The 27,334-nt window shown below is 38.7% G+C and overlaps 1 protein-coding gene across 6 annotated transcripts in view; it reads right to left on the bottom strand.

Moving 5' to 3' along the window:
- Nucleotides 1–4,242: 4,242 nt before the first annotated feature.
- TXNRD3 (thioredoxin reductase 3) overlaps nucleotides 4,243–27,334 on the bottom strand; it is a 97,267-nt gene continuing 74,175 nt past the window's right edge. For 2 of the 6 annotated variants that reach the window (XM_036245424.1, XM_036245421.1), the window contains exons 11-16: nucleotides 13,973–14,049; nucleotides 13,162–13,318; nucleotides 9,380–9,487; nucleotides 5,997–6,092; nucleotides 5,242–5,376; nucleotides 4,247–5,024 (exon numbers count right to left, since the gene is read on the bottom strand). In XM_036245424.1, the coding sequence (XP_036101317.1) occupies nucleotides 4,962–5,024; nucleotides 5,242–5,376; nucleotides 5,997–6,092; nucleotides 9,380–9,487; nucleotides 13,162–13,318; nucleotides 13,973–14,049 (636 nt within the window). In that variant the 3' untranslated portion in view covers nucleotides 4,247–4,961. Of the gene's footprint in view, nucleotides 5,025–5,241; nucleotides 5,377–5,996; nucleotides 6,093–9,379; nucleotides 9,488–13,161; nucleotides 13,319–13,972; nucleotides 14,050–27,334 lie in introns of all 6 variants that reach the window. The other 4 variants (XM_036245419.1, XM_036245420.1, XM_036245418.1 and 1 more) reach the window with 4 other exon arrangements.

Genomic DNA, 27,334 nt, shown 5'->3' with positions numbered 1-27,334 from the left:
GGGGGGTATTTTTCCTGTTTCTGCACTTTACCCTTTATTGTAATAAACCTTAGGCATGAGTATGATTTTATGTTGTCATGTGAGTCCTTCCAGCAAATCACCAAACTAGCTACTGGTCCTGAAACATATTATATTTTTCATCTCTACAAATTGTTTTGGTGCTTTTAAGTATCTTTCATTTTATTATGTTTGTTTCCCTATAACACCCTTGTGTGTTATTTCAATCATGTAGTCATTCTTTCTTTTTTAAATCTTACCCAAACATATGATTTTATTGATTTTTAGAGAAAGGGGGAGAAACATTGATTGGATGCCTCCTGTATGTGTGCTCTGACTGGAAATCAAACCCACCACCTTTTGGTGTATGGGACAACACTCCAACCGAGCTCTGGGTCCATTTTTATTCACTGTTAAGAGTCTCGTTTTCCTGACTCTTGGCATGCCTGCCAATTTTTGATTAGGTATTAAGACATTATGGTTTTTATATTTTCAAGTATTGTGTTGTCTTCCTTTAATGGGTGTTGTGCTTTCTGTTATAGGCAGTGACACCTGAATAATATTAATCCAATTAAATTCTGTTTCTAGACTTTGTTAGGATGAGTCTACAGTAGACTTTCCTCCTGGGATAGTTCAATTCTACTACTGAAGCATAACTCCTTAGGGGACCCACTTAATTCCTGGGGGTATTACTGAGGGCACTCCTCTGCTGGTCAGTTAAAATATTTCTTCACCTTCTGAGTTCTGTGGCAATTGTTCAGCTTTTATTCTGTCATTTTTTTGACTGACCTTCTTGAATTTTACTCTGAGGATGTCAGAGAATTCAGCAGACTCAGAGGATCCTGCTGTAGATTTCTGGACCTCTTCTTTACATAGCTCCCACCTATGTCTCCCACACAATGTACAGTTGCCTCAGCCTCCCGGAACTCACAATTTCTATCTCAATTTAGCAAATTTGTCAGGTTCTGTTTGCATTCTCCTCATGTTTATAGTCAGAAAATTACTTTCATGCAGAAAGTTGGGGCAATTGTAGGGAATCACTTCATTTGTTTCCCTTCTCTCAGAAATCACAGTTCTGCACTATATGTTGTTCCTTGCCTGAATGCAGTTCCACATTTCCTTCGGTTTGTTTTTAAACAAATGTTAAGTCTAGTACTTGTTACTCTAGCATGGGTGAAAGTGTATGTCTCAATAAATATTTGATGGTCTCTTGTAATAAATTCCTAATAAGTTTCCTTGTCAATCCCTTCTTAGATACACCGGATGGTTCTCCATTGGGAAATAAAACCACAATTTGAAAAACTGCTATTACTCAAAATTCTATAAAGTATACTAGAGCACATCATACAACAAATTACCAAAGCTTGAGCTGTTTTAACACTAGGTCATTCAGATCTATATGTTCCAAAAGACTACAGTAACCTGAACTCAATATGGTCTTATATATCCTAAATCCTAAAGAATACTGACACTGTTCCAGCAACAAGTTTACAAATTCTAATTAATTGCTGCCCAGACCCACTTACCTACCGCTGCCATATAACCACCTCTTGAACAACCCTAGCCTCTCCCCATGAATATTCTGAGGTACCCTTCCCTAACTCCTATTTAAGATGAGACTGTGAAGGTATTGCTCTCCCTTGCTAAGTTGAATGGTTTCCCAAGCAATCTTTCATGAGCTTTGATAATCTAAGAAAGTTCAGTAGGGAACTACCACAACCAAAGCCCAGGACCAGGAATTCAGAAGGTTCTACATTAAGGCCCCTTAAGCTTCCCTGCTTAGGGTTTCCTGCAATTATGAAAAAAATTCAGTGCTAAATCTCAGCTCCAATCCCTTTTTGATGAAATCCCAAATCTGTCCCAGGAAAAGAACCCAAAGCATTCTAGTAATCTCATGAAATTTGTACTAATTTTAATTTTCCATGAATATATTATCTATTACTATGTAACACCTTACTCCAAAACATAGTAACTTGAAAAATATTATCCTAGTTTCTTATGGTCAGGAATCTGGGAGTGGCCTAACTGAATTGTTCTGGTCCATAGTGTTTCAAGAGATTGCAGGCAAGCCTCTGGCTAGGGAAAGGCTTGCCTGGGAAAATGTTCACTTCACTTCATTGACATGTATGCTTACAGACCTCAGTTTCTTGTTGGCTGAAGACTTCAGTTCCTCACCATCTGAGCCTCTCCATGGGATTCCTGAGAGTCTTCATGATACAACAGCTGCCTTCTCACAGAACAAATGATCCAAGAGAGTGCATGAAAGTGACCAAAACTTAAGCTGCCATCCTTTGATGACCTAATCTTAGAAGTGACAAATCATCACTTTTACCATATGCTACTGGTCACACAGACCAACCTTGATACATTATAGGAGGGAATGACACAAGATGTGACTACCCATAGTTAGAGAATCCAATTTGGGACCCAACTCAGAGTCTGCCTAATATAGTGAAGTCTGCCAAAGCACAGATTTGTCAGTAGGTCTCTTATCTATTAGCTATACTGTTGTGTGTCTATGAGAGCTTTCCTTAAATAAGGCCGCTACTCATCATGCGGAAGCCAATATACTCTACACCAATATACTATGTGTTGGAAACTTAATAAATGTATTTAATTGTTATAAATCTATGAAGCAGCCAATACTGTCAACACTTAATAAATGAAGAACAGGAAAAGTTAAGCAATTTATTTTTTCACACATAAGTTGTGAGACCAGGCATTCATAAGTCTATTATTCTTCAAAATCTAGGATCTTTCCACAATTCTCTGCTTCTTGTGACTGGCAATAACCTGGATCTTTTTAGCTTGACCTCCCATCAACCCCTTACTCACGTTACAATAAATACTTCCATACTGCACTTTCCATCATACCGCAATAATTTTAAGGTCTCTGGGTTCTTAGTGTTAGTCCCACAGTTAAAATCTCTATATCATACCAGTCTTTTGAAATTTGTTGAGCTGCTACACAGTAAATTTCATAAACATTCCATGTGCACTTGAAATGAGTATTCATGTTAAAGTCTTCTTCATCTGAGTTTGTAAACCGTGCTATTCAAAACTGTATCTTCACTGATTTTTTTTTTGTGTGTGTTTGATCTAATAAATTAGTGAGGTATATTAAAATCCTTACCATAATGGATGCTAATATTTCCTTGTAGATCTGTATGCATCTGTTTGTTATTAGATGCATACAAGGTTTATCTTCCAGCAAAAATGGATCTCTCACCATTATATTGAACCAATCTTTACTCCAAGAGAGGAGAAAAGAGAAAGGGGAACAAAAAAATAGAGTAAGTGGGGAGGGGGCGGGTGGGCAGGGAGTAGGGGAGAAGTGTATGGAAGAGCCAGTTACAGATAGGTTTATATCCAAGCCTTCTCTCCTCCTAAGAGAAGATAACTAGCCTTTCCAATGTTCTATAACGTGCACAGTGGTTACAGATTCTTTGGGTGGATTATTTTCTCCCACCTATGCCAGTGAGAAGACAGGCACATTTCTTTGCCTCTTTCTGTAAGGCAGAGTACATTTTAATCACCCTTCCAAGGAGTATAGCCCACTGGGGCCCCAGCTTTATGCAAAGGTCTTATTAGAAAGTCCACGTGGTGCAGGTTTGAGTTTCAGATTTACTTTCCTTTATCCAGTGCAAAGCAGAACTCAAGACTTCCATGGTTCTTGGTTTCATTTCATTTGGGTTTTTGGAAACCCTTGGTTGTATATGTGCATGTGTATATATGTGTATATGAGCCACAGCTCAGCAATACAGGAATGAATTTTTTTTAATGATTGTATTCAGTGTTTAAGTTGAATTTGTTGAAAGTATCATTCAGAGCCTTCTCCATATCTTTCAAATACTATTCATTCCTCATGATTCAGTTAAAATATAGCTGCTTCCAATAAACTCTGTTCAATTATCCCACCCCTACCTCACATCCAATGAAATTAGTAACACCTTCCTGCTTCCCTCTATGCTGTTTCTATCTTCAGTTACAGTAATTATCACACTGTGTTCTATGCTCCTCAAGAAAACAAGATTTCCTAAGGATCATGGAAAGGCCTCCCACTGCAAGGGCCTTTTAGATGCTGACAGGTATATAAATTCATATGGAATCTCCTAATATCAACCGTTCATTTACTGAACTTGACTATAATTAAGTAAATTATAGACTGAATCATTTTAAAGTTTTAAATACAGTTCAAATACAGTTAAATACAATTCAAACTTTTTAATATTACTCTTAAGATCAACATAAAAAAAGAATTACAAGCATCTCTCTAACATGAAATACTCTGCTCAGTCTAGAGACACTAAGGGGAGAATGACTCCCAGGTGGTTATCATCGGGAAACCAGGAAAAGGTGGAGTGTGAGACAGGTTTTGGACAGTGGGTAAAAATGCACTTGAAGGAGAAAACAGCTAACTAAACTCTATTTAGTGTGTGCAACTTTCTACTAATGCACCCCAGTCCTCTGCAGCCAACTACTTGAGGGCATTTCCACAGACACCACTCACCAGTGACCATGTGTGAACTTCACACCAACACACTGGAAAATTACCATTTTATAGTTTCATAACTGAGAAAATATTTTCATAGAAACAACAAGCAAGGAGATAAAAATACATGCAACCAGAAAAGTTGACTTAGATTAGTTATGTGATTAAAAGGTCTTTGAGAGGAAAGCTCAGTTCTGACTTGGAAGAGTATTGGTCTCAGCCCACTTCACATGGGGTTCTAAGCTAAGACGTCAAGGAAGCAGTGTAACTGCCTCTCCCAGTCAGCTGAGACTGTTGAGCACATGCCCGCTGCTGCCTGTCTTCCTTATCTACATTTTCATCTATTTTCTGTGAAGAAAGCCCTGCACAACAGAGCAGGTGCCATGATCACACACTTACTGATCTGAGAGTGTTCTTATCTTTGAAAGAAATGGAAATAAGTAAGGGAGACTAGATAGCAGCAGGTCTAGCCTCAGCAGCCTTTCTGGGAGATGTCTAGTCCCGATGACTTTGTTATTTCCAAAGTGGTGAATACCTGTTCGAAAGAAAAAAAAAAAACAAATTTGTGTTTAGCCAACAATATAAATAAAGCAATTTCAGTATTGCTTTAAGAAAACACATTCTGAATATTACATCTATTCTCCTTTAAAATATTCAAATTAGTTACTAATACAAAAACTTTCTGACAGTGTGCTTCATAAGTTTTTCAAACTACACCAACTGAAGTCAACTTAAACCTGCCATTTCTGTACCTCACCACATGTAGGGTGAATTCCAATAGTGTCATCAAGTAGCTGTTTCGTGAGCCCACATTTCATTGCAGCTGCAAATCCTTGGGTAACCTCACCAGCATTCGGTCCAAGAATATGAAATCCTATCACCCGATTCTTTAACAAAGAAACAAAACAAAAAGAGGCCCAGTAGGTTAATGATCTGAACAGAAATCTAATCATTTCAAGTTCACAGTTCAAATTGACAGTAACTACTACAGAAAAAGAACCAATGTTGAACTCAGCATAGAATATTACCATGAAACTGAGCCACTGTAAGAACCTGTTAAATGAGCCAAAAAATGCACATCCAAGGTAATCTGCACTCAAATTTACTAGAAAAAAGCAAATTACCCAATGCATGAAGGAGCTCATTAGTATGTATGGTAGACATTTCTAAATTATGCTGAGATAGTGCTAAATAACAACACACACAAATCTGAATTAAAGTCCAACACTAAAATAATTCTAAGGCAGTAGGTTTCACAGGCACTGCAGTGATTCCTGGTCCAGGAAGCAAGTCGCCTGGCTACTAATGTAACTAAGGGAAAATCAGAAGTAGCTGAGGTGGGGGGAGCTTTCCCCCAACACTCAACACTGCATGTTGGAAGGTGCAAGGCACATGTGATGAGCAGACCACTGAAACGGAAAGCAAGATTCACATTAAAAACCCAAATACTGGAATAAAAGCTACATTTTAAAATTACAGCATTTCAGCTTCCAATGATATTACATACATTGTCAAATTTATTGCATATTATCTTTGCATAACAAGTATTGTTGTCTCTGCCAGCTACTGTCCATTCAAGAGGCCAGAACAAAGTATGATATACCTGGAAGACAAGAAGAGAGGAAAAGAGACCAAGATTAGCATATATGAAAATCACTTCTTGATATGATCTTTAATTATGTAAACATGATAGTCTCTGTAATAGCTTTCAGAAATTTAAAGTTTCATGATCCCAACCTTATGTAACCCATTGGAGCATCTGGGCCAGAGCTCCTAAAATTCAGGCTGCACAAGTATGTTGACCTTTGTTTTGCTCTACTGTTAATCCAAGACAATCTATTAACTAAATTCAATTTTCAAACATTCACAGAGTACTGCCATCCAAGGCAATACACTAGGCTATTTGTGGATTGAAAAGATAAAGATTTAGATCCTGCCTTTGACAAGTTTACAATCTGTCTACAAGGTTCATTTTCAAACCAAACCTAGGAAAAGCAGAAGACAGAAAACAGTTCAACTGTAAGAAAAGATATTAAGAATATTACCTATGCTACTCAAAAGCCCTCATTCCAGCACCCCAAATACATGGCTCAGGCTCCTCAATCTATCTCAATCATCTAACTCCCAGAGCAAAACACAATGTGACCTCTGTCCTGCTCATGGAAGCTACATTTTCCCAGTGTTGTTCCTTCTAATCATTCCTTACAGAAGACAATGGATTAATGTTTGGTGTCAGGATAAAAAATGTATTCTGATCTACAGATGGTCCCCGACGTACAATGGTTCAACTTACAATTTTCTGACTTTACAGTGGTGCAAAAGTGATATTCCTTCAGTAGAAATGGTACTAAAAATTTAAATTTTGATCTTTTCCTGGGCTAGCAATATGCAGTAAGATACTCTCTTGAGATGCTGGGAAGCGGCAGCGAGATGAATTTTGCTCAACTGCACAGGCATACCTCATTTTATGATGCTTCAATTCATTGTGCTTCACAGATATTGCATTATTTTACTTGAAGTTTTATGGCAACCCTGGGTAGAACAAGTCTATCACTGCCATTTTTCCAATACCATTTGCTCACTTTGTGTTACATTTTGGTAATTCTCAATATTTCTAACTTTTTCATTATTATATTTGTTATGGTGATCTGTGGATAATAAATGATCTTCGATGTTACTATGGTAATTGCTTTGGAGTGCTATGAATCATGTCCATATTAAGATGGCAAACTTAATTGATAAATGTGTGTTCTCACTGCTCCAGCGAGCAGGTGTTCCCCCATTTCTCTCTCCCTCTCCTTGGGCCTCCCTGTTCCCTAAGATACACATACTATTGCACACTTAACAGACTATAGTATAGTGTAAACATAACTTTTATATGCACTGGGAAACAAGTGCAAAAAAAATTCATGTGACTCGCTTTGTTGCAATATTCTCTTTATTGCAGTGGTCTGGAACCAACCCCTCAATATCTCTGAGATATGCCTGTACTCTAAAATTTTGTATTACGTCAGGCCACCAGAAATTATTTTTTTATTATACTTTGCTTTGCCATTATGCCATCAGACTGCAGTTCTGGATCTAATAAACACTCCTGTAAAACCCATCATTGTATTTACTAATGAGATATTTTAAGGATATTAGTCACCTTATCTCACTGCCCGTTTTATAAGAACATGAAATATTTCTTAATTCTCCCTCTTCTAGTCACATAGTAGGAAGCTTAGAGTTAAATTCAATTTTCAGCTTAATCCTACAACAAGTCTATTAGACTTTATAGCATTAATTTTGTGAACTAACAAATTAATCTTTCTTCTAACACCATCTTATTTTTTCTACCCCCATTCTCTTTTTACCTTGATTTCTTCACTTTAAAAATATCACATATGTATTTTTGAGACTTCCTCCAATTTCTTTATAATAGGAATTAAAAAAAATACTAATACATCAAATTATCAATCCTGTCAAATGCAATAAATAAATAAATAAAGTAGGTGAGATAATGTACAATGAACCATAGGATGAAGACCTTAAAGAAACCCCACGAACTTGGGTAATGTTTTTCCCACAAAGATATTCTTTTAACTAGGATATGGCCTTCTACATTCTTCCTGCCTCTCTTTTAATTCTCACTATATCAAACAGTTTTACAACTAAGTTTCAAGTCCATAATTGTTACCATCAATTTTCTAAAACTCAGTGAAAATTCACCATTGCAAAAAGGAAGGTTCATTATCAAAAGGAGTCAATTATAAACACTGATCAAAAAATATCCTCTAAAACATAAATGTCTCATTGAAAGCAACCACCTAAAATAACACTATAAAGTTTTAACCGTACATTTCCCAACACCAGAAGTGTAAGTAAGAATTTCAAAAAGTCATTAGGCCATTTAACTAGGGAATACCAGTGCTATGATTTAAAAAAATTCCCAGTAATAAATTAAAATGTCATTAAGGGAGAGAACTGAAATTTCAACTCTCTTTTGCTGAAAACCTGAAGTAGTAATAATCCTCCATCTCTTTTTTTTTCTCTCTATCCCTCTTATGTTGGGAGGGTGTGCAGAAAAAACACTCAAGCTATTCACCAAAATGTAAGAAAATATAAGATTATTGTGTTTAAACGGCAGAGTGGTGAAGTGGAGGTGGAAATAAACATGGAGAGGATATCTTTGTCAGAATCTGAATGGTCCACAGTCCACCAAAACCCTGGGAACTGCCCATCTTCCCCACCTAGGGTCCACTGATAGTGTAGGTTCCCAGAGTCATGCTGATGTGATGCTCCAGGAGTCTGGCTACTATCATACTGAATGGAAGTGGTTGAATGACTGACCCAACTCAGACCAATTTCGAACTGAGATTTAGAAACAGTAAGTTAATCAGTTCCTCTTAAGACCAAAACTATTAGATAAACTATCAGGAGCAAAAGAAATGTCATATTTTGGCTGTCATGTGCATTATAGGAGCAAATAGAGTATGTGCAGGAGCAGAAGAATGGACTGTATGCACACACACAAACATACATACAAACCCAAGCAAGTTAAAGTCTTCCAATTTCTGGTTCTTAGCTCTTGCTAAGGCCTTGATACATTTCTGCATTCCCAAAAGATCTAATAATAACTTGTGCTTCCTTGTGGTACACTTACTCAAGTAGATATTTGTTACTTGTAATTCAAAAGTCTTAATGTATATATTATACATTTCTGTTTCCCAAACTGTATTAGTTTGCAAGAGAAACAGAGTTTAAATTATTTAATTTCTAATTCTCCTAAAATAGGATGATTTCCTACACTATAACCATTATAATAACTTGCAAAATGAAAATAAAGTGACTGAGAAGACAGCTGATTAAAAGAGAGATTCTTAAAAAGTAAACAAAACACCATCTTACTTCTAGATTCTCTTTTTTATGTACTTCAATAGCTTTCTCTTCAGATAATCCACAGCAGCCATATTCCAGAGGAGTAAACACTGTAGTTGGAACATTAATATAATCACACTGAAAGATAAACAAATTACACGTTCTTATTTTGTGACACTTTTTTTTTTTTACAACAAAAATCTCTATTACATACATTTATAAAAGGAAACTAAGTAAGTCCAGTTCAGTGTGACTGATTCTGACACATTACCATTTCAGGGAATTCTAAGTTACACTAAAGGAGATGGGGTGATCCCCTGATCACAGGGCAGATACCACGTGCTGGCCAGTGACCAGTGAACAGGACTGGCTCTCCCAGTGCCCCAACTTCAGACTTCTGGTCTGAAAAACCACTCAGTAGAGAAGGTCATACACTTTGTTGCCCCTACAGACACTTTATAAATTTTTTAAATTCCATCACCATGACCCTGGACCACCTCTACCAGGTGACAAAGAATTACACTATTTCACCTGAAGCTTAGCCAATGCTTGGCCATTTTATTTAATGGTGTCACTGAGATGATGAACAAAGAAGCAGCCCAATAGTGTGGAATTAGTGACTGCCCTGGACCATCAACGGGAGATGGCATATGTGTACTTGGGGGCCAGGATTGTATGAGTCCCATGGTTACAACGGAAACCTTTAGAGCCCTTATCTGAAAGACACAGCACAAGTGGACAGCACAGGAAGACTGGGACTCTGAACCCTACATGTAACCTTCCAGAAGCTCCATGCATCTGCCCATGGGAAAGGGAGTGTGAGGGAAGGTGGCATCCCTGCCTGGAGAAGACAGTGTGTTTGTGACCGTATAGAGAAAAGTTGTAACACGCTGGCAGAAGCATCATTAAAACTGTGTATGTGGAGAGAAAATAGTGTGCAAGGACAAAGAATGGAGGGTATAACCAGGGATGAACGTCTCTGTGCCTGACCACCCACAGCTCCTCAAGGGGTGGCACTCCCCAAACCCCAGCCAACAAGTTACAGATTAGGTCAGGGGTGACATCTAACCCAAAGAAAAATAATCCATAAGCTGGTCAGAAACCTATGCAGGAAAAAGTGAGCTGCATCAAATTGTTTTTTTGCAGGAAAATGAACTAGGAACAAAGAGAGGATTCTCCAGGTGGTAGTGTGATAGGAAAAAACAGAGTTATGGCCAAGTCAGGCTAATGGAAGGGAACCCTGTGAAGCCCTCTGCCCCCATCCATGTACAACGGCCCCAGAGCAACTGTGACACCCATACCCAGTCATGTTCCAATTGCAGTGAGGCCCAGTACTAGCACGATCCTTGTTCTAAGTCACTGTGCAATTTACTTATTCATCTGTGTGATCCTTATAAGAAACTCCCCGTTTACCTAGTTTGAGTGACTTTCTGTTTTACCCAAAAATAAAAACACATCAAAACATCACCAGGTACACTTGCATAAATGAGGTAATTTGTGTACAATATGCATCAGCCTAGACTCTTTAACTGAAAATATGCTCCCATCCCATGTTTCATTTGCTACCCTGTGAATCATAAAGCATCTGTGTTCTTTTTTCCAACATGACTAGAGAAAATCACATAACCATGTGGACTGCCTGGTTTTCTGACTTCTCTTAGGCCATCAAATGCTCATCAATCCATTTATTGACCAGCAGCGATCCCATATCCTATGGCTTACAGTGGAAGTCTCATCCTCAATAGATGCCTCTGTCCCGTTTCATATTAAGAAAAATCAACACTTTCTCCACATCTTACACTATCTCCTACACCTGAACCTGACTTCATCTTGCCCTACATGTAGCTTTCCTTTCAGTCCTGTACCATTAACCTCTCACTTTTTACACACACACACACACACACACATACACACCTGTCTTCTAATCTCTATTCCACTGCCACCATGACTAACTTCTTAAAGCATTAGGCAACTACTCTGCTTCCATACATCTTGAAATGCTATTGCACTTTGGATGGGATAATTTCGTCTTTGTACAGTTAGCATTCTTGGCCCCACCCATTAATGTCAGCAGTGCCACATCCCCACATATGTACAGGGTTTTCATTCATGACCTTCCAAGGCACCTAGGGTGATCAAATGAGCAGCATGTAGTATCCTTTATGAAGAATATGTGCCCCAAACTTTTCACCTTAACCTAATCATGAAAAAACAATCAGAAATTCAGAATGTGAGACATTCTACAGGAAAAGTAGCCTGGATTCATCAAAAGTTGAAGCATGAAAAGTAAAACAAGCAAACAGGTAAATCAAGGCAGAGAGCCAAAGTAGATTAAGAGACTTAAAAGTCAGAAGAGTGATGTACTGTATTTATCAAAACACGTACAAACATTCTAATAGACAATTGAGGAAATGTGAATATTACTGCATTTTTGTTGAATTCTCAGCCACAGTAATGGAACTGTGTTATGTAGGTGAATATACCTTGTTTTTAGGAGATACATGCTGAACTATTTAGGAGCATAACTTCATTGATATCTGCCACTTATTTCAAATAGCTCTGCAGAAAAAGATGTACGTGAATTTTACACGCACACATACACACACACACACATCTTCAGAAAAGGAGAAAACAAATATGACAAAAGAATAATAACTCAAAAATCTCAGTGAAAGGGTAATTAATATGAGTGGTTTTCTGTGGTTTGACATCTTTCTATATGAAAAGTTGGGGAAAATATCTTCAACCACTCCCACTGCCTAAAGAAAGCCCTACTAATTTTTTACTGTGCCATCACAGACTTCTGATGATCTGATATCAATCAATTTTCCAGCCTCATTTCCAGTTGCACTCCTCTGTCACCAATTGCTCTGCCTACATACACCTCAAAATATTCTAAGTATTACTGATAATAAAATTCTTTGTGTGTGACAGAACTATTAGCATTCTTGACACCCATCTAGTAAAATCACCTCCCTGGTCACTCTTCATCTGCCAACACTTCTGCATGTCCACAGTGCTCCTGATGGAGCAGAGCATGACTAACCCCAGCTAGGAACTCCTGAGAGAGTGCTCATAGTCTTAGAACAAACCAAGCATTGCAGAACTCTGGGCTTTTGAGTTGTCTAATTATTACAAGAGCCCTTTGCTTCCTCAATCTTAAATGTCAAACCACAGAAAAAATAGTAACAATCACTCATATTACCCTTTGACTCAGATTTCTGAGTTATTATTGTCATATTTGTTTTCTTTTTCTGATCTTAAATTGTTCATCTTATAAAACCCATCCCAAATCTTTTACCAAAGACCATATGAAAGGTGAAAGAGACTGCAGAAATCACCTGATTCAAACCATAAACTTTGCAGATGGTAAAAATGAGGTTGAAGAAAAGGGAAATGACTTGAAGAGGTTGACACACTAAGCAGGCACTAAAGCCAGAGCCAGCATCCCCATCCCCTCTGAGTGTTCCTGTGACAGTGCGACCGTCTACCGGGGAGTCCTCTTTGGATCTCTTGAGTCAGAGTCAACTGCTCCTCCTCTTACTCATGACCCCCACCTACCTAGTAAGCCCACTGATGCTGGAACCATGCCAGTTCCTTTGTATATCTTGCAGCACAAAATCTTGCACATACAGATATTCAAAAAATATTTTTGAAAATCATTAGTAAATAATAAATACGTCAACTACAAATGATTTATTTGTGCAAAACCCTTTACTTGCAAAATAAGCACACAAGTTTTATTTGTACTGATTTTTTTAAGTCATAATTTTTATTTAGATATTATCTCAAAAACAACAGTAAAAACTTACCTTTTCTAAACGACCCCCAAAAAGTCTTCGAGCCAACAACTTGCCTGCCTGTATGGCGACGGGAGTGAGCTCAAGTTTACCTTCCAGAACATCTCCAACAGCATAAACATAGGGCACGTTGGTCTGTTCCATGTCATTTACTGGTATCTTGCCACTCCTATTAGATTTTGAAAGGAAAAAAACAAGTATTATGACAAACTCTATACTGCTGGATGACTAACACTATTCTAAGAGAACTAAATACACAGAGAAGAAAACCACCCTCTAAAAATTCATATACCTCAGGGTCATTACCTGTCTGTAAGATCAAAGGCTTACAATAACAAAGGTTTCTGTAGCTCCAAAAAATACCTTGCTGGCTTATGAACCAGCTTGTTTTTTGTCCTGACCAGAAATCGAACCGGCAACCTCTTGGTGCATGGGTGGACGCTCAACCACTGAGCCACACGTGCCAGACCCAGCTTGTTTTTTGGATGTTGAGGATAGTCACAGATTTCCCCCAGAATTGCACTTAGAGATTTGCAATTTTTCTCCTTGCCTGACCAAGGATATAAAATTCACTCTAAATCAGATAGCAGGTGAATACATTTCCACAGTTGTTTTTTAATCATGCATGAGCTCTTTAAGGCACACAACAAAGAGTTACTGATTAATGAAAAATTGGTAACAGAGTTGGAACAATAATTACTATGAAATAAATTTAAAGCATTAACACTTTACATCTTAGTAATTAAATGAGAAAACTAAGAGGTGACCTATAGAAACATTTTGCTTTGTGCATCAATAATGTAATGATCCCACATGTACATACTTCTCATTGATTTTGACACCAATCTTCTCCAACCCTATTTTCCTTGTAGAGGAATCACGACCAATTGCTAACAAAACCTATATTGAGAGAGAGATCAAACACTCAAATTATCAATATCAGGAATTAAAGAAGAAACATCAATATAGTTCCTTCAGACATTAAAATACTAATAACTATTATGAATGTTCTATGCCAATAAATTTTACAGCTTAGATTAAATAGATTTCTGTTTTTTATTTAGATCAAGATGCATTTTTAAATTGAGGTATAACCGATATATAACATTAGTTTCAGGTGTACAACTTAATGATTTGATATTTGTATATACTGCAAAATGATCACCACAATACCTAACCCTCAAAACCTCAAAATATGACTGATTGGAAGACAGGACCTTTAAGAAAAATGAGGTCATTAGGATAGGCCCTAATCTAATATGACTAGTGTCCATATTAGAACACACACAGTGTAGACTGAGAAGGAATTATGTGAAGACAAAGAAAGAAGGCAACCAACCATCTGCAAGCCAAGGAGAGAGGCCTAGAAGAAGCCAAATCTACTGACACTTTGGTCTCAGACTTCTGGCCTCCAGAACTGTGAGAAACTAAATTCCTTTGCCTAAGCTACCTTATCTGTAGTATTATGTTATGGCAGCTCTAGTTGACTAATATACCCTACACTCATTACGGAAACTGAATTCACAATTTATAAACTTTGTATTAATTAACTCCAGACCCAGATGACTTCACTTATAAAATCTACTGAACACATATAAGAATTAACATTAGTGGTATACAAATTCTTCCAGAAAAAAGAGAAAGGAGCCTTTCCAACCCCTTTTTATGAGGCCAGCATAAACATCTGACACTAAAATCAAACAAGAATATTTAAATAGAATTATAAGCCAATATCCCCAAGAACATAGATGCAAAATCTTTAACAAAATTTTATCAAATCAAATATAACCATATATAAAAAGGATAACAGATCACGACTAAGTGAGGTTTGTCCAAGAAATACAAATTTGGTTTAACATACAAAAATAAATCAATGCAATTTGTCATATTAACACAATAAAGAAGAAAACAATTTTATCATCCCAACAGATGTGAAAAAATCATTTGATAGAACATCCTTGACGATTTTAATTAAATCCACAGCACATTAAGAATAAAAGAGAGCTTCCCCAACTTGATAAAAGGCATCTGTAAACAAACATCAGTTTACATCCTAGTAATCATAAAAAACTGAATGCCTAGGACATCCCTAAGATCTGAGTAAGGTGAGGATGTGTACTCACAATTTTTATTCAACACTGCACTGGAGGTCTTAACCAGTGCAATAAGGCAAGAAAAAGAAATAAAAAGCATGTAGATTGGAAAGAAGAAACCAACAGGTTTGATATGCAGACATAAATCCTAAGAATCCACTAGGTCAATATACAAAAGTCATTTGTATTTCTATGTACTACCAACTAACCACTGAAAGTTAAAATGTTCCAATGCCATTTACAATAGCTTAAAAAACTAAAGATAAATTTAGCAAAGTACATAAAAGACTTCTAGAGCAAAATGATAATATATTGCTGCGAGAAACTAAAGAATACGTAAAAAAAGATATAGGATATTCATGTATTAGAAAAATCAATATCACTAGGATGTCAATTCTTCCAAACTGATCTGTGTAATCACTGCAAGGTCAATCAAAATCCCTGAAGTCTTTTAAAAAACTGGCAAGCTGCGTTTTAAATTTATATAAAATTGTAAAGGACCTAAACAAAGTTAGAGGACTTACTGAACCTGGTCCAAGATTTACTGTAAAGCTTCAATAATCAAAACGATGTGGTGCTGGTTAGAGGAGACAAATGATCAGTGGAATAAAGGGTGCAGAAACAGACTGAAAACTAATCGGTCAAATTTCAACAAAGGCACCAAAGCAATTTAGTGGAGAAAGGGAAGTCTTTGCTATAAATGGTACTGAATACCCATATGGAAGAAAAATAACCTTAATTCCTACCTCACACCATAAACAAAAATTAATTCAAGATGGATTACAGACCTAAACATAAAAGATAAAACTATTAAGCTTCACAAAGAAAATATAGGAGAATATCTTCACAACTTTTAGGCAAGCAAAGATTTCTTATAAGCACACAGAAAGCATTAACCATAAAACAAAAACTTGATAAACTGGACTTTATAAAAAGTTTTAAAACTATTGCTGCTCATCAAAATATGCCTTAAAAATAAATTTATTTTGGGAAGAAAATATTCACAATACATATATCTAAAAAAAAGGAATATACCCAAATATATACAGAACTCCTGCCGTTCAAGAATATAAGTTCAAATAACCCAACAGGCAATGAGCCAAAGACTCAAACAGAAAAATCATATGGGAAAATATATTAAAAAACAATAAAAAAGAAAAATATGCTCAACATTAGTCATCAGAAAGATGCAAATTAAAACCATAATAAAATACTACTACATATGTATCAGAATGGCTAAAATGAAAAACCAACCCCAAATGTTGTTGAGGATATGGAACAACCAAAACTCTCAGGCATGGCTGGTGGAAATATAAAGTGATACAATCAATTAGAAGTTTGGCTGTTGCTCAAAGAGATAAACATAGAAACTATCCTAGGACCAAGCAGTTTCACTGTTAGCTATTTATTTACCCATAAGAAATGAAAATACATGTCCATAAAAGGCCTTATTCCAGAAATCTTCATAGGAGTTTAAGTCACACTTATCCCATACTGAAAAAAGCCTAGGTGTCCAGCCAGAGGAAAATGAATAAACTAGATCTAGAAAATGGCGGCGAAGTGAATGGAGCGACACAGACCATCTCCCAAGACCAAACTGGATTTACAACGAAAATAAAGGCAAATCGTCAGGAAAGGGCAGCCAAAAGACATCTTGGAGGACCACTTAACCAGAAACACCCACTCAATCCTGGTAGGCTTGCGAGGACGCGAGAGGGGACCGAGAGCCCAGGGTCCGCAGCGGCCTGGGCAGGGGCCGGGGAACTCGGCTGGAAGTTACTGCTACCGCCCCCCTTCCCACCCTGCATGGGCCCTGGGAACTCTGTAGCCAGCTAAACTCTCCGCTGGAGCCGCACAAACTCACGGGCCCCAAGGAACTCGGTGCGACCAGGGAACTTGGCAGGAAGTTACTCCTACCGCCTCCCTTCCCACCCTGCATGGGCCCTGGGAACTCTGTAGCCTGCTAAACTCTCCGCTGGAGCCACACAGACTCGCAGAGACCAGGGGACTCGGTGGGACCAGGGAACTCGGCTGGAAATTGCTCCTACCGTCTCCCTTGCGACCCTGCATGGGCCCTGGGAACTCTGTAGCCTGCTAAGCTCTCGGCTGGAGTCGCACAGTCTCCCAAAGACCAGGAGACTCGGCGGGGCCAGGGAACTCGGCTGGAAGTTACTCCTACCGTCTCCCTTGCCACCCTGCATGGGACCTGGGAACTCTGCAGCCTGCTAAACTCTCTGCTGGGCTGGAGCCGCACAGACTCGCGGAGACCAGGGAACTCGGCGGGACAAGAGAACTCGGTGGGAAATTAATCCTACCATCTCCCTTGCGACCCTGCATGGGCCCTGGGAACTCTGTAGCCTGCTAAACTCTCCGATGGAGCCGCACAGACATGAGGGCCCCAGGAAACTCGGCGGGACCAGGGAACTTGGCGGGAAATTAATCCTACCGTCTCCCTTGCGACCCTGCATGGGCCCTGGGAACTCTGTAGCCTGCTAAGCTCTCGGCTGGAGCCGCACAGTCTCCCGAAGACCAGGGGGGGCCAGGGAACTCGGCGGGAAATTACTCCCACCGCCTCCATTGCCACCCTGCATGGGCCCGGGGAACGCTGTAGCCTGCTAAGCTCTCGGATGGAGCCACACAGACTCCTGGAGAACAGGGGACTTGGCGGGATTCTGCTACCAAGGCTGAGTCCTGCGAACTCTGAGTGCTAAGCCCTCAGCGGGCCGCGCGAACTCGCTTGGACCAGGGGACTGTGCTAGACGCTACTGCCACCTCTGCAGTGTCCCGCTACCGCGGCTCAGTCCTGGGGCTTCTGCTGAGTGCAACCCTCTCAGCTGGTGCCACAGCCGCAGCCGCCCTTGGCTGGAAGCAGTGCCCTCGGGTTAAAAGTCCCAGGTGGCTCCAGGACGCAGAGTCCGGACGGAGGCTAAATTGGCAGCAGCCACTCACCTTGGGATCCGGCGGAAGGAGGGCAGACTGGACTGGAACTGTGTGGGGACACTCGGGTTTTGGAGGGTGCTAAGAGCTTTCGCTGAGTGCAGCCACGCAGGACTGTGGTCATTTTACTTTTTCTCAGGGCCCTGGGGAGAGGTGGTGGCCCCTCCCTCAGAGATTCAACCCCACCTGGTGGCCATTGAAATGCTAACTGAGGCCCATTAACAACGAACACTTGCCTCACTCTCAAGAAATCCTCATACACTGAGCACCTGAGGGAGTTATCCAGGCAACTCAGACACCAAAGGTCTGCAGGTGACCTCTACAAATAGCCTCCAGGCAAAAAAAAAAAAAAAAGCTAGAGGATAACTACCATTCCCTGGGCGTGCAACACTAACCAGAAAGGCTAAGACTTGACGGTAGTGTTTAAAGTGGGTCCTCCCTGGTGCATCCAAACCCAGGAGAGGGAGCCACAAACAGCAGAACACCAACACCCACTGGGAAAACTTGGCAGACTCCAAAGCCCACTGTGATAACCAAAATGGTGAGAAACAGAAACAAAAGCCAAATGAAAGAACAAGAGACCTCTACAGAAGATGAAATAAATGAGGTGCAGTTAAGCAAGTTAACAGAACTAGAATTTAGAGCCATGATGTTGAGGAAGCTCAACGGCATGTGTAAGGACATGAGCAACATGAGTAAAGACATAGAAATGCTGAAAATAAACCAGATGGAAATGAAAAACCAACAGGAAGAAATGAAGAATGACATATCAGAAATGAAAAACACATTGGAAGGTCTGAAAAGCACAGTAGGGGAAGCTGAGGACCGGATCAGTGAATTAGAAGACAGGCTAGAAGAAATCAATCAATCAGAAAACCAAAAGGAAAAAATCGATGAAAAAACAGGAAGAGAGCTTAAGAGAACTGTGGGACAACTGGAAACGGAATAATATTCGCATCATAGGAGTCCCTAAAGCAGAAGAAAGTAAGCGAGGGCTAGAGAATATATTCAAAGAAATAGTGACAGAAAACTTCCCTAATTTGGTGAAGGAAGAAGGCATTCAAGTTCAAGAAGCTCAGAGAGCCCCAAGTAAGAAGAACCCAAACAGGCCCACACCAGGACACATAGTAATCAAACTGCCAAAAATTAAAGACAGAGAGAGAACCCTAAAAGCAGCAAGAGATAAGAAACAGGTTACCTACAAAGGAAACCCCATAAGGCTCTCAGCTGACTTTTCACAAGAAACACTACAGGCTAGAAGGGAATGGCATGAAGTAATCAAGGTCATGAAAAACAAGGATCTGATTCCAAGACTACTCTACCCAGCAAGGTTATCATTCAAAATAGAAGGTCAAATAAAGAGCTTTTCAGACATAAAAAGGCTAAGGGAATACATTAGCACTAAACCAGCACTGCAAGAAATGTTAAAAGGACTGCTGTAATTACCAGGAGAAATTGGAAGGAAAATAGAAACACACTAAACAAAAATGGCAATAAATAAGTACATATCAATAACCACCTTAAATATAAATAGACTGTATGCTCCCATAAAAAGACACAGAGTTGCTGATTGGATAAGAAAGCATGACTCATCTATATGTTGTTTACAAGAGACCCACCTCACAACAAAAGACTCACATAGATTGAAAGTGAAGGGATGGAAAAAAATGTTTCAAGCAAATGGAAAAGAAGAAAAACTGGGGTAGCAATACTTATATCTGATAAAATAGACTTCAGATTGAAGGCCATAAAAGAGACAAAGAAGGCCACTACGTAATATTGAAAGGATCTATCCAACAGGAAGATATAACCTTGATAAACATATATGCACCCAATATAGGAGCACCAAAATATATTAAAAAACTATTGGAGGACTTCAAAGGAGAAATCGATAGCAATACAATCATAGCAGGGGACTTCAACACCCCGCTCACATCACTGAATAGATCCTCTAGACAAAAAATTAGCAAGGAAACAGAGACTCTAAATGAAGCACCAGACCAAATGGATTTAATAGATATCTACAGAGAACTACACCCCAACACTACAGAATTCACATTCTTCTCAAGTGCACATGGAACATTCTCAAAGACAGACCACATGTTAGGGCACAAACTAATTCTCTACAAGTTCAAGAAGACTAAAATTATAACAAGCATCTTCTTAGACCACAATGGTATGAAACTGGAAATCAATTGCAAGAAGAACATACAAAGACATTTTAACACATGGAAGCTAAATAGAATGTTATTACACAATGAATGGGTCACCGAGGAGATCAAGGAAGAAATCAAAAACTTCCTGGAAACCAATGAAAATGAGGACACAACAATACAAAATCTATGGGATGCAGTGAAAGCAGTTCTGAGAGGGAAGTTCATAGCACTACAGGCCTACCTCAAAAAAGAAGAAAAATCTCTAATAGACTACCTAACCTCACAACTTAAAGAACTAGAGAGTAAACAAAAAGAAAACCCCAGAGCAAGTAGAAGGAAGAAAATAGTAAAGATCAGAGCAGAAATAAATGACATAGAGACCAAAAAAACAATTCAAGGATCAATAAAACAAAGAGCTGGTTTTTTGAAAAGATAAACAAGATTGATGGACCCTTAGATAGACTCACCAAGAAACAAAGAGAGAGAACCCAAATACATAAAATCAGAAATGAAAGAGGAGAGATAACAACTGACACCACAGAAATACAAAAGATCGTTAACAACTACTATGAACAATTATACGGCAACAAATTCGAAAATCTAAGCGAAATGGACAAATTTCTAGAAACACATAGTCTCCCAAAACTGGATCAGGAAGAGATTGAAAACTTGAACAGAACAATAACAACAGAAGAAATTGAAGATGTAATCAAGACTCTTCCAGCAAACAAAAGCCCAGGCCCGGATGGCTTCACGGGGGAATTTTACCGAACATTCAAAGAAGAACTAATACCCATTCTCCTCAAACTATTTCAAAAAATTCAAGAAGAAGGAAGACTTCCAAACTCGTTTTATGAAGCACCATAATTCTAATTCCAAAACCAGAAAAAGACACAACAAAGAAAGAAAACTACAGGCCAATATCCCTGAAGAACATAGATGCCAAAATCCTGAACAAAATACTAGCAAATCGAATCCAGCAATACACCAGAAAAATTATCCAACATGACCAAGTGGGATTCATCCCAGGGATGCAAGGCTGGTACAATATTCGCAAATCCATAAATGTGATACACCACATAAATAAAATGAAGAATAAAAACCACATGATTATATCAATAGATGCTGAAAAAGCCAACAAAATCCAGCATCCATTTCTGATAAAAATGCTCATCAGTGTGGGAATAGAGGGATCATATCTAGACATAATAAAGGCCATATATGAAAGACCTACAGCCAACATCATACTCAATGGGCAAAAACTAAAAGCATTTTCCTTAAGAACAGGAACAAGGCAAGGATGCCCACTTTCACCACTCCTATTTAACATAGTACTGGAAGTCTTAGCCACAGCAATCCGACAGGAAGAAAAAATAAAAGGGATCCAAATAGGAAAGGAGGAAGTGAAACTGTCATTATTTGCAGATGACATGATACTGTACATAGAAAACCCCAAAGACTCTACCAAACGTTTACTAGACTTAATAAATGAATTTGGCAAAGTAGCAGGATACAAAATTAACATCAAGAAATCGATGGCATTCTTATACACCAATGATGAACTCACAGAAAGAGAAACTAAGCAAACAATCCCATTTACCATTGCGGCAAAAAAATTAAGATACCTAGGAATAAACTTAACCAAAGAAATAAAGGACCTATTCGCAGACAACTACAGGTCATTTGAAAAAAGAAATAGAGCAAGATATAAAAAAATGGAAGCACATACCCTGTTCATGGATTGGGAGAATTAACATCATTAAAATGTCCATATTACCCAAAGCAATCTATAGATTCAACGCAATCCCCATCAAAATACCAATGGCACACTTCACAGAATTAGAACAACTACTTCAAAAGTTCATATGGAATCAAAAAAGGCCTCCAATAGCCACAGCAATCTTGAAAAGGAAGAACAAAGTTGGAGGGATCACAATACCAGATTTCAGGTTATACTACAAAGCCACTATAATCAAAAGAGCCTGGTACTGGCACAAGAACAGGTATATAGACCAGTGGAACAGAACAGAGAACCCAGAAAAGGACCCAAGGCAATATGCTCAATTAATATTTGACAAAGATGGCAAGAGCATACAGTGGAGTAAGGACAGCCTCTTTAATAAATGGTGCTGGGAAAATTGGACAGCTACTTGCAGAAAAATGAAACTAGACCCTCAACTTACACCCTACACCAAAATAAACTCAAAATGGATAAAAGACTTAAATGTAACTCATGAATCCATAAAAATCCTAGAGGAGACTCTGGGCAACAAAATCTCAGACATCATACGCAGCAGAATTTTTACTGACACATCACCTAAGGCAATAGAAACAAAGGAGAAAATGAACACATGGGACTACATCAAACTCAAAAGCTTCTGCACAGCGAAAGATACAATCATCAAAATGGAAAGGCTACCCACTGTATGGGAGAGCATAATTGCCAATGATAAGGGGTTAATTTCAGATAAGGGGTTAATTTCCAATACATATAGAGTGCTCATACAACTCCACAAAAGGAAGACAAAGAATCCAATTAAAAAATGGGCAGAGGAACTAAATAGACACCTCTACAAACAGGACATACAAATGGCTAAGAAACATATGAAGAAATGCTCATCATCACTAATTATCAGAGAGACGCAAATCAAAACAACAATGAGGTATCACCTCACACCTGTCAGAATGGCCGCCATCAACAAATCATCAAACAACAAGTGTTGGCGAGGGTGTGGAGAAAAGGGGACTCTAGTACACTGCTGGTGGGAATGCAGACTGGTGCAGCCACTATGGAAAACAATGTGGTGTCACCTCAAAAAATTAAAAATTGATCTTCCATTGACCCAGTGATCCCACTTCTAGGAATATACCCTAAGAAGTCTGAAACACCAATCAGAAGGAATATATGTACCCCCATCTTTGTAGCAGCACTATTTACAATCGCTAAGATCTGGAAACAGCCCAAGTGCCCATCAGTAGACGAATGGATCAAAAGGCTGTGGTACATATATACAATGGAGTACTACACAGCGGTAGGAAAGAAAGATCTCTTATCCTTTGAGACTATATGGAGGGACCTGGAAAGTATCATCCTAAGTGAAACAAGCCAAACAGAGAAAGACAAATTTCATATGATCTCACTTATTTGTGGAATATAATGAATATAACAGTTTGAGGAATGGGGTAGTCCCAGAGACGCGGAAGCGGGGTGCAGACTGACAATCCCCTAAGGAGTGGGGAGGTGGGGGAGGGATGAACCACAGAACTTATATGCATGTATGCATGAACAGTGGACATGGACAACAATCTGGGGAAGGGGCAGGGAGGGGAGGAGGAGGAGGGAATCAGTGGGGGAAAAAAGGAGAATCATCTGTAACAAAAATTAATCAATAAAAAAAAATGAATAAACTATGATACAGTTATACAACTGCATATTCACATAAAAAAGACCTCATGGTACACACAACAACTTGGATGTATCCTGAATAAAACAAGCCAGATATCGAGGAGTATCTACCACATGGTTCCATTTCTGTGATGTCTAGAATATGCAAAACTAGTCTGTGGTGACAGAATCAGAATAGGGTTCCTTGGGGTCAGGAAGTGGGAAAGAACACGAGAACTTTCTAAATTCACAGAAATGTTTTCTTACCTTCAAAGGAGTGTAGATTACACAAACATGTACATTTGTCAAACTGATTGAACTGTACATCTAAGATCTGTGCATTTCACTACATGTAAATTATACCTCATTACAAAATTAAGCAATTTACAAATTTATATATTGTGAACTTTATACCAATATATTTGTTAGAATATAGAAGTTAGATGAAATGGACTAATTCTTAGGAAACTGTAATTAATCAAAAGTAACTCAAGAAGAAAACAGAAGACCTTAAATGTCCTTTGACTGTTAAAAAAGCAAATCAGTGGTCAAATATACATATCCATAAAACATTCTAGACTCAGATGGTTGCATCAGTGAATTCTATCAAACATACAAAGAAAGTTCTAATACTACATCAATCCTTCCAGAGTCAGAATAATCTTGGTACCAAAATCTGAAAAGTTCAATATATAAAAGGAAATTATTAGCCAATATGATTCATGAATATAATGCAAAAACTCTAAATAAGCGAATCGAACAGTATATAAATAGGACCTTTACCAAGTCAGGTTTATATCAGGAGTAAAAAGTCAACTGAGATTAGAAAATCAATATAATTCAACACATTAACAAATTAAAGAAAAAAATCTTGATCTTAGACGGCTACAAAAGGAACTGTTACAACAGAACTCATACACTCATGATTTTTAAAAAACACCCACATAACCAAAATCCCTTAGCAAACAGGAAACAGAAAAGAATTTCTTTAATTTGATTAAGAATATGTACCAAAACCCTACAGAAAAAATTATTCTTATATAATAAAACACTGAAAACTTTCCTTTGATATTGAGAACAAGACAAGAATGGCTGCCATGGCAATTTCTGGTTCACACTGTACTGGAGGTCCTAGTTAGTGTACTTGTGCAAGAAAAAGAAGTAATGAAGACGACGGTGGAAAAGAAGAAACAAAACTGTTATTATTCACAAATAATATGAATATGTGCAAAGAAAATTCAAAATAATCTAAGAAAAGATTATCAAGAGTTTTTTTTCTAATATATTTTTACTTTGTTGACTCTACATTTCCTTTTTTAACCAAAATAATGTGTATAAGAGTATATAAAACATAAATGTATAGTTTTTGCTAAAACTATAAATTATAGTTTACAAAGGAAATGATGGCATCCAAATCAGCAATTTAAATTAGAATTGTTGGAGAAGATGACTGAATAGACAGACCTTTCTTGCAACTTCTCCCAGGGCCGGACTAGAAATAAAACTAAAACGGGTAACATTCACCCCGAATTACCATCTGCAGTCTAGCTGAGGAAGAGACTTATAAAAAGGAAGAACAGAAACCATCTGGACACTGGTGGGAAGAGCAAGATCACAAGAGAGGCTGGCTCAGCTTCCACGGGTGGCAGGAGACTAGAGAGGAGAAATCTCCTGGCTGCATGGGGAAGGGAATTAGTTGCAAAGAGGATTGAGGGCCCATCCTAGGCTAGGCTTCCCAGCCTGGAGCACCAGAGCTGAAAACAGTAGCCATGTAATATCTAGCCCTGAAAAGTAGCAGGGCTTCTGGCCACCAAGGAGACCAGAACCGGTTGGATATAAAGAAACAGGTTTCTTTCCTCCCTCCCTCCCTTCCTTTAAAAACTGAGAGCAGCAGCGCCCCTGACTGCTGTCATGGGACCTGGATTTCCACAGGTGCCTGTGCTACAAAGGTACCCACAAGAGCAATAGGGAGCCAGGGCTCCACAGGGACCTGTGTGACCCAACTGCCCCTAGGATGGGTGGGGAGCCGGGGCTCCAGAGGGACCTGTGTGACCCAGCGGCCCACGAAAACAGTGGGGAGCTGGGGCTCCAAGAGGCCTGTGCAACCCAGCTGCCCACAGTGAGGGCTGGGAGTGTGGCTCCAGCAGGGCCCGAGCAATACAGCTACAAGTGGCACCAATGACCAGTGGGGAACACAGCTTCAGAGGGCCCAAGGCAATCCAGCAGTAGCACCTACTAGGACACACCAAAACCAGCCCCCAGTAGTCAATCCTCCAGGATCCACCGCAGGCAGGATGTGACATGCAACAGAACAGTCTGGGAGGCACAACACCCTTATTTGATATACAGTGAGCTGCCTACACATCCAAATATCCCTCACTGGGTCTAGAGGTACCAGACAGCTAAAATGGGGAGACAAAAAACAACACTCAAAAGAAAAAGAAGAATCATCGGAAAATTACAGAAAATGGAAAATAGCAACTTGTCAGATAACAAATTCAAAGCAATGATTTTAAGGGTGCTCAAACAATTTGGTGAGAACTACAAGCAACTTAGTAAGAATTATGAAGAGCTCACTGGGAATTACTTCAGCTTAGAAAAAGAGTAAGATCTACACATAAAGAGATAGAAGCTATGCATAAAAATCAAGAGGAAATAAAGAATGATATAGCTGATATGAAAAATACCTTAGAAGGGTTCAACAGTAGACTGAAGACTGAATCAGTGAATTAGAATATAAGGTAGAGAAAAACACCCAAATAGAGCAGCAAATGGAAAAAAATTTTAAAAAGCAGGAGGAGAGTTTAAGGAAGCTGTGGGACAATACAAAACATAACAACATTTGTATTATAGGGGTACTGGAAGGAAAAGAATCAGAGAAAGGAATAGAGAACCTGTCTGAAGAAATACTGACAGAAAACTTCCCTAAACTGGTGAAGGAAAAAGTCAAGTACAGGAAACACAGAGAGTCCCAAGCAAGATGAACCCCAGAGGACCCACAGCGAGACACGTCATAATAAAAATGGAAAACATTAAAGACAAAAGGAATTTTGAAGGAAGCAAGATAGAGACAGAAAATTACCTACAAGGGAGTTCCCATTAAACTGTCAGCTGATGTCTCAATGGAAACAATGCAGGGCAGAAGACAGTGGCATGAAGTGTACAAAGTAATGCAAGGCAAGGGTCTGAATCCAAGACTACTCTATCCAGCAAAGCTATCATTCAAAATTGAAGGTGACATAAAGAGTATCAAGGAAAATAAATAACTAAAGGAATTTACCACTACCAAACCAGCACTGCAAGAAATGCTGAAGGGTCTGTTGTAAAAAAGAGAAGAAACAGAAAGAGAGAGAGGGGAAGGAACATGGGAATAAAATTAAAATGGACACTAATAACTATCTATTAATAATAACCTTAAATGTAAATGGCTTAAATGCTCCAATCAAAAGACATAAGGTAGCTGACTGGATAAGAAAACATGACCCATACAGGGAATTTCAAAATGGCATCAGAGTGAATGAAAGCTACACAGACCATTTCCCAGGACCAAATCGGAAATTACAACTAAAATAAAGACAAATCGTTGGAAAAAAGCAACAGAAAAGTAGCTTGCG

The sequence above is a fragment of the Molossus molossus genome, unplaced genomic scaffold (assembly GCF_014108415.1).
Source record: "Molossus molossus isolate mMolMol1 unplaced genomic scaffold, mMolMol1.p scaffold_m16_p_6, whole genome shotgun sequence".
Taxonomy (NCBI): Eukaryota; Metazoa; Chordata; class Mammalia; order Chiroptera; family Molossidae; genus Molossus; species Molossus molossus.
The sequence above is the reverse complement of the archived record's forward strand: the minus strand, read 5'-3'. Positions and strand labels throughout refer to the sequence as shown.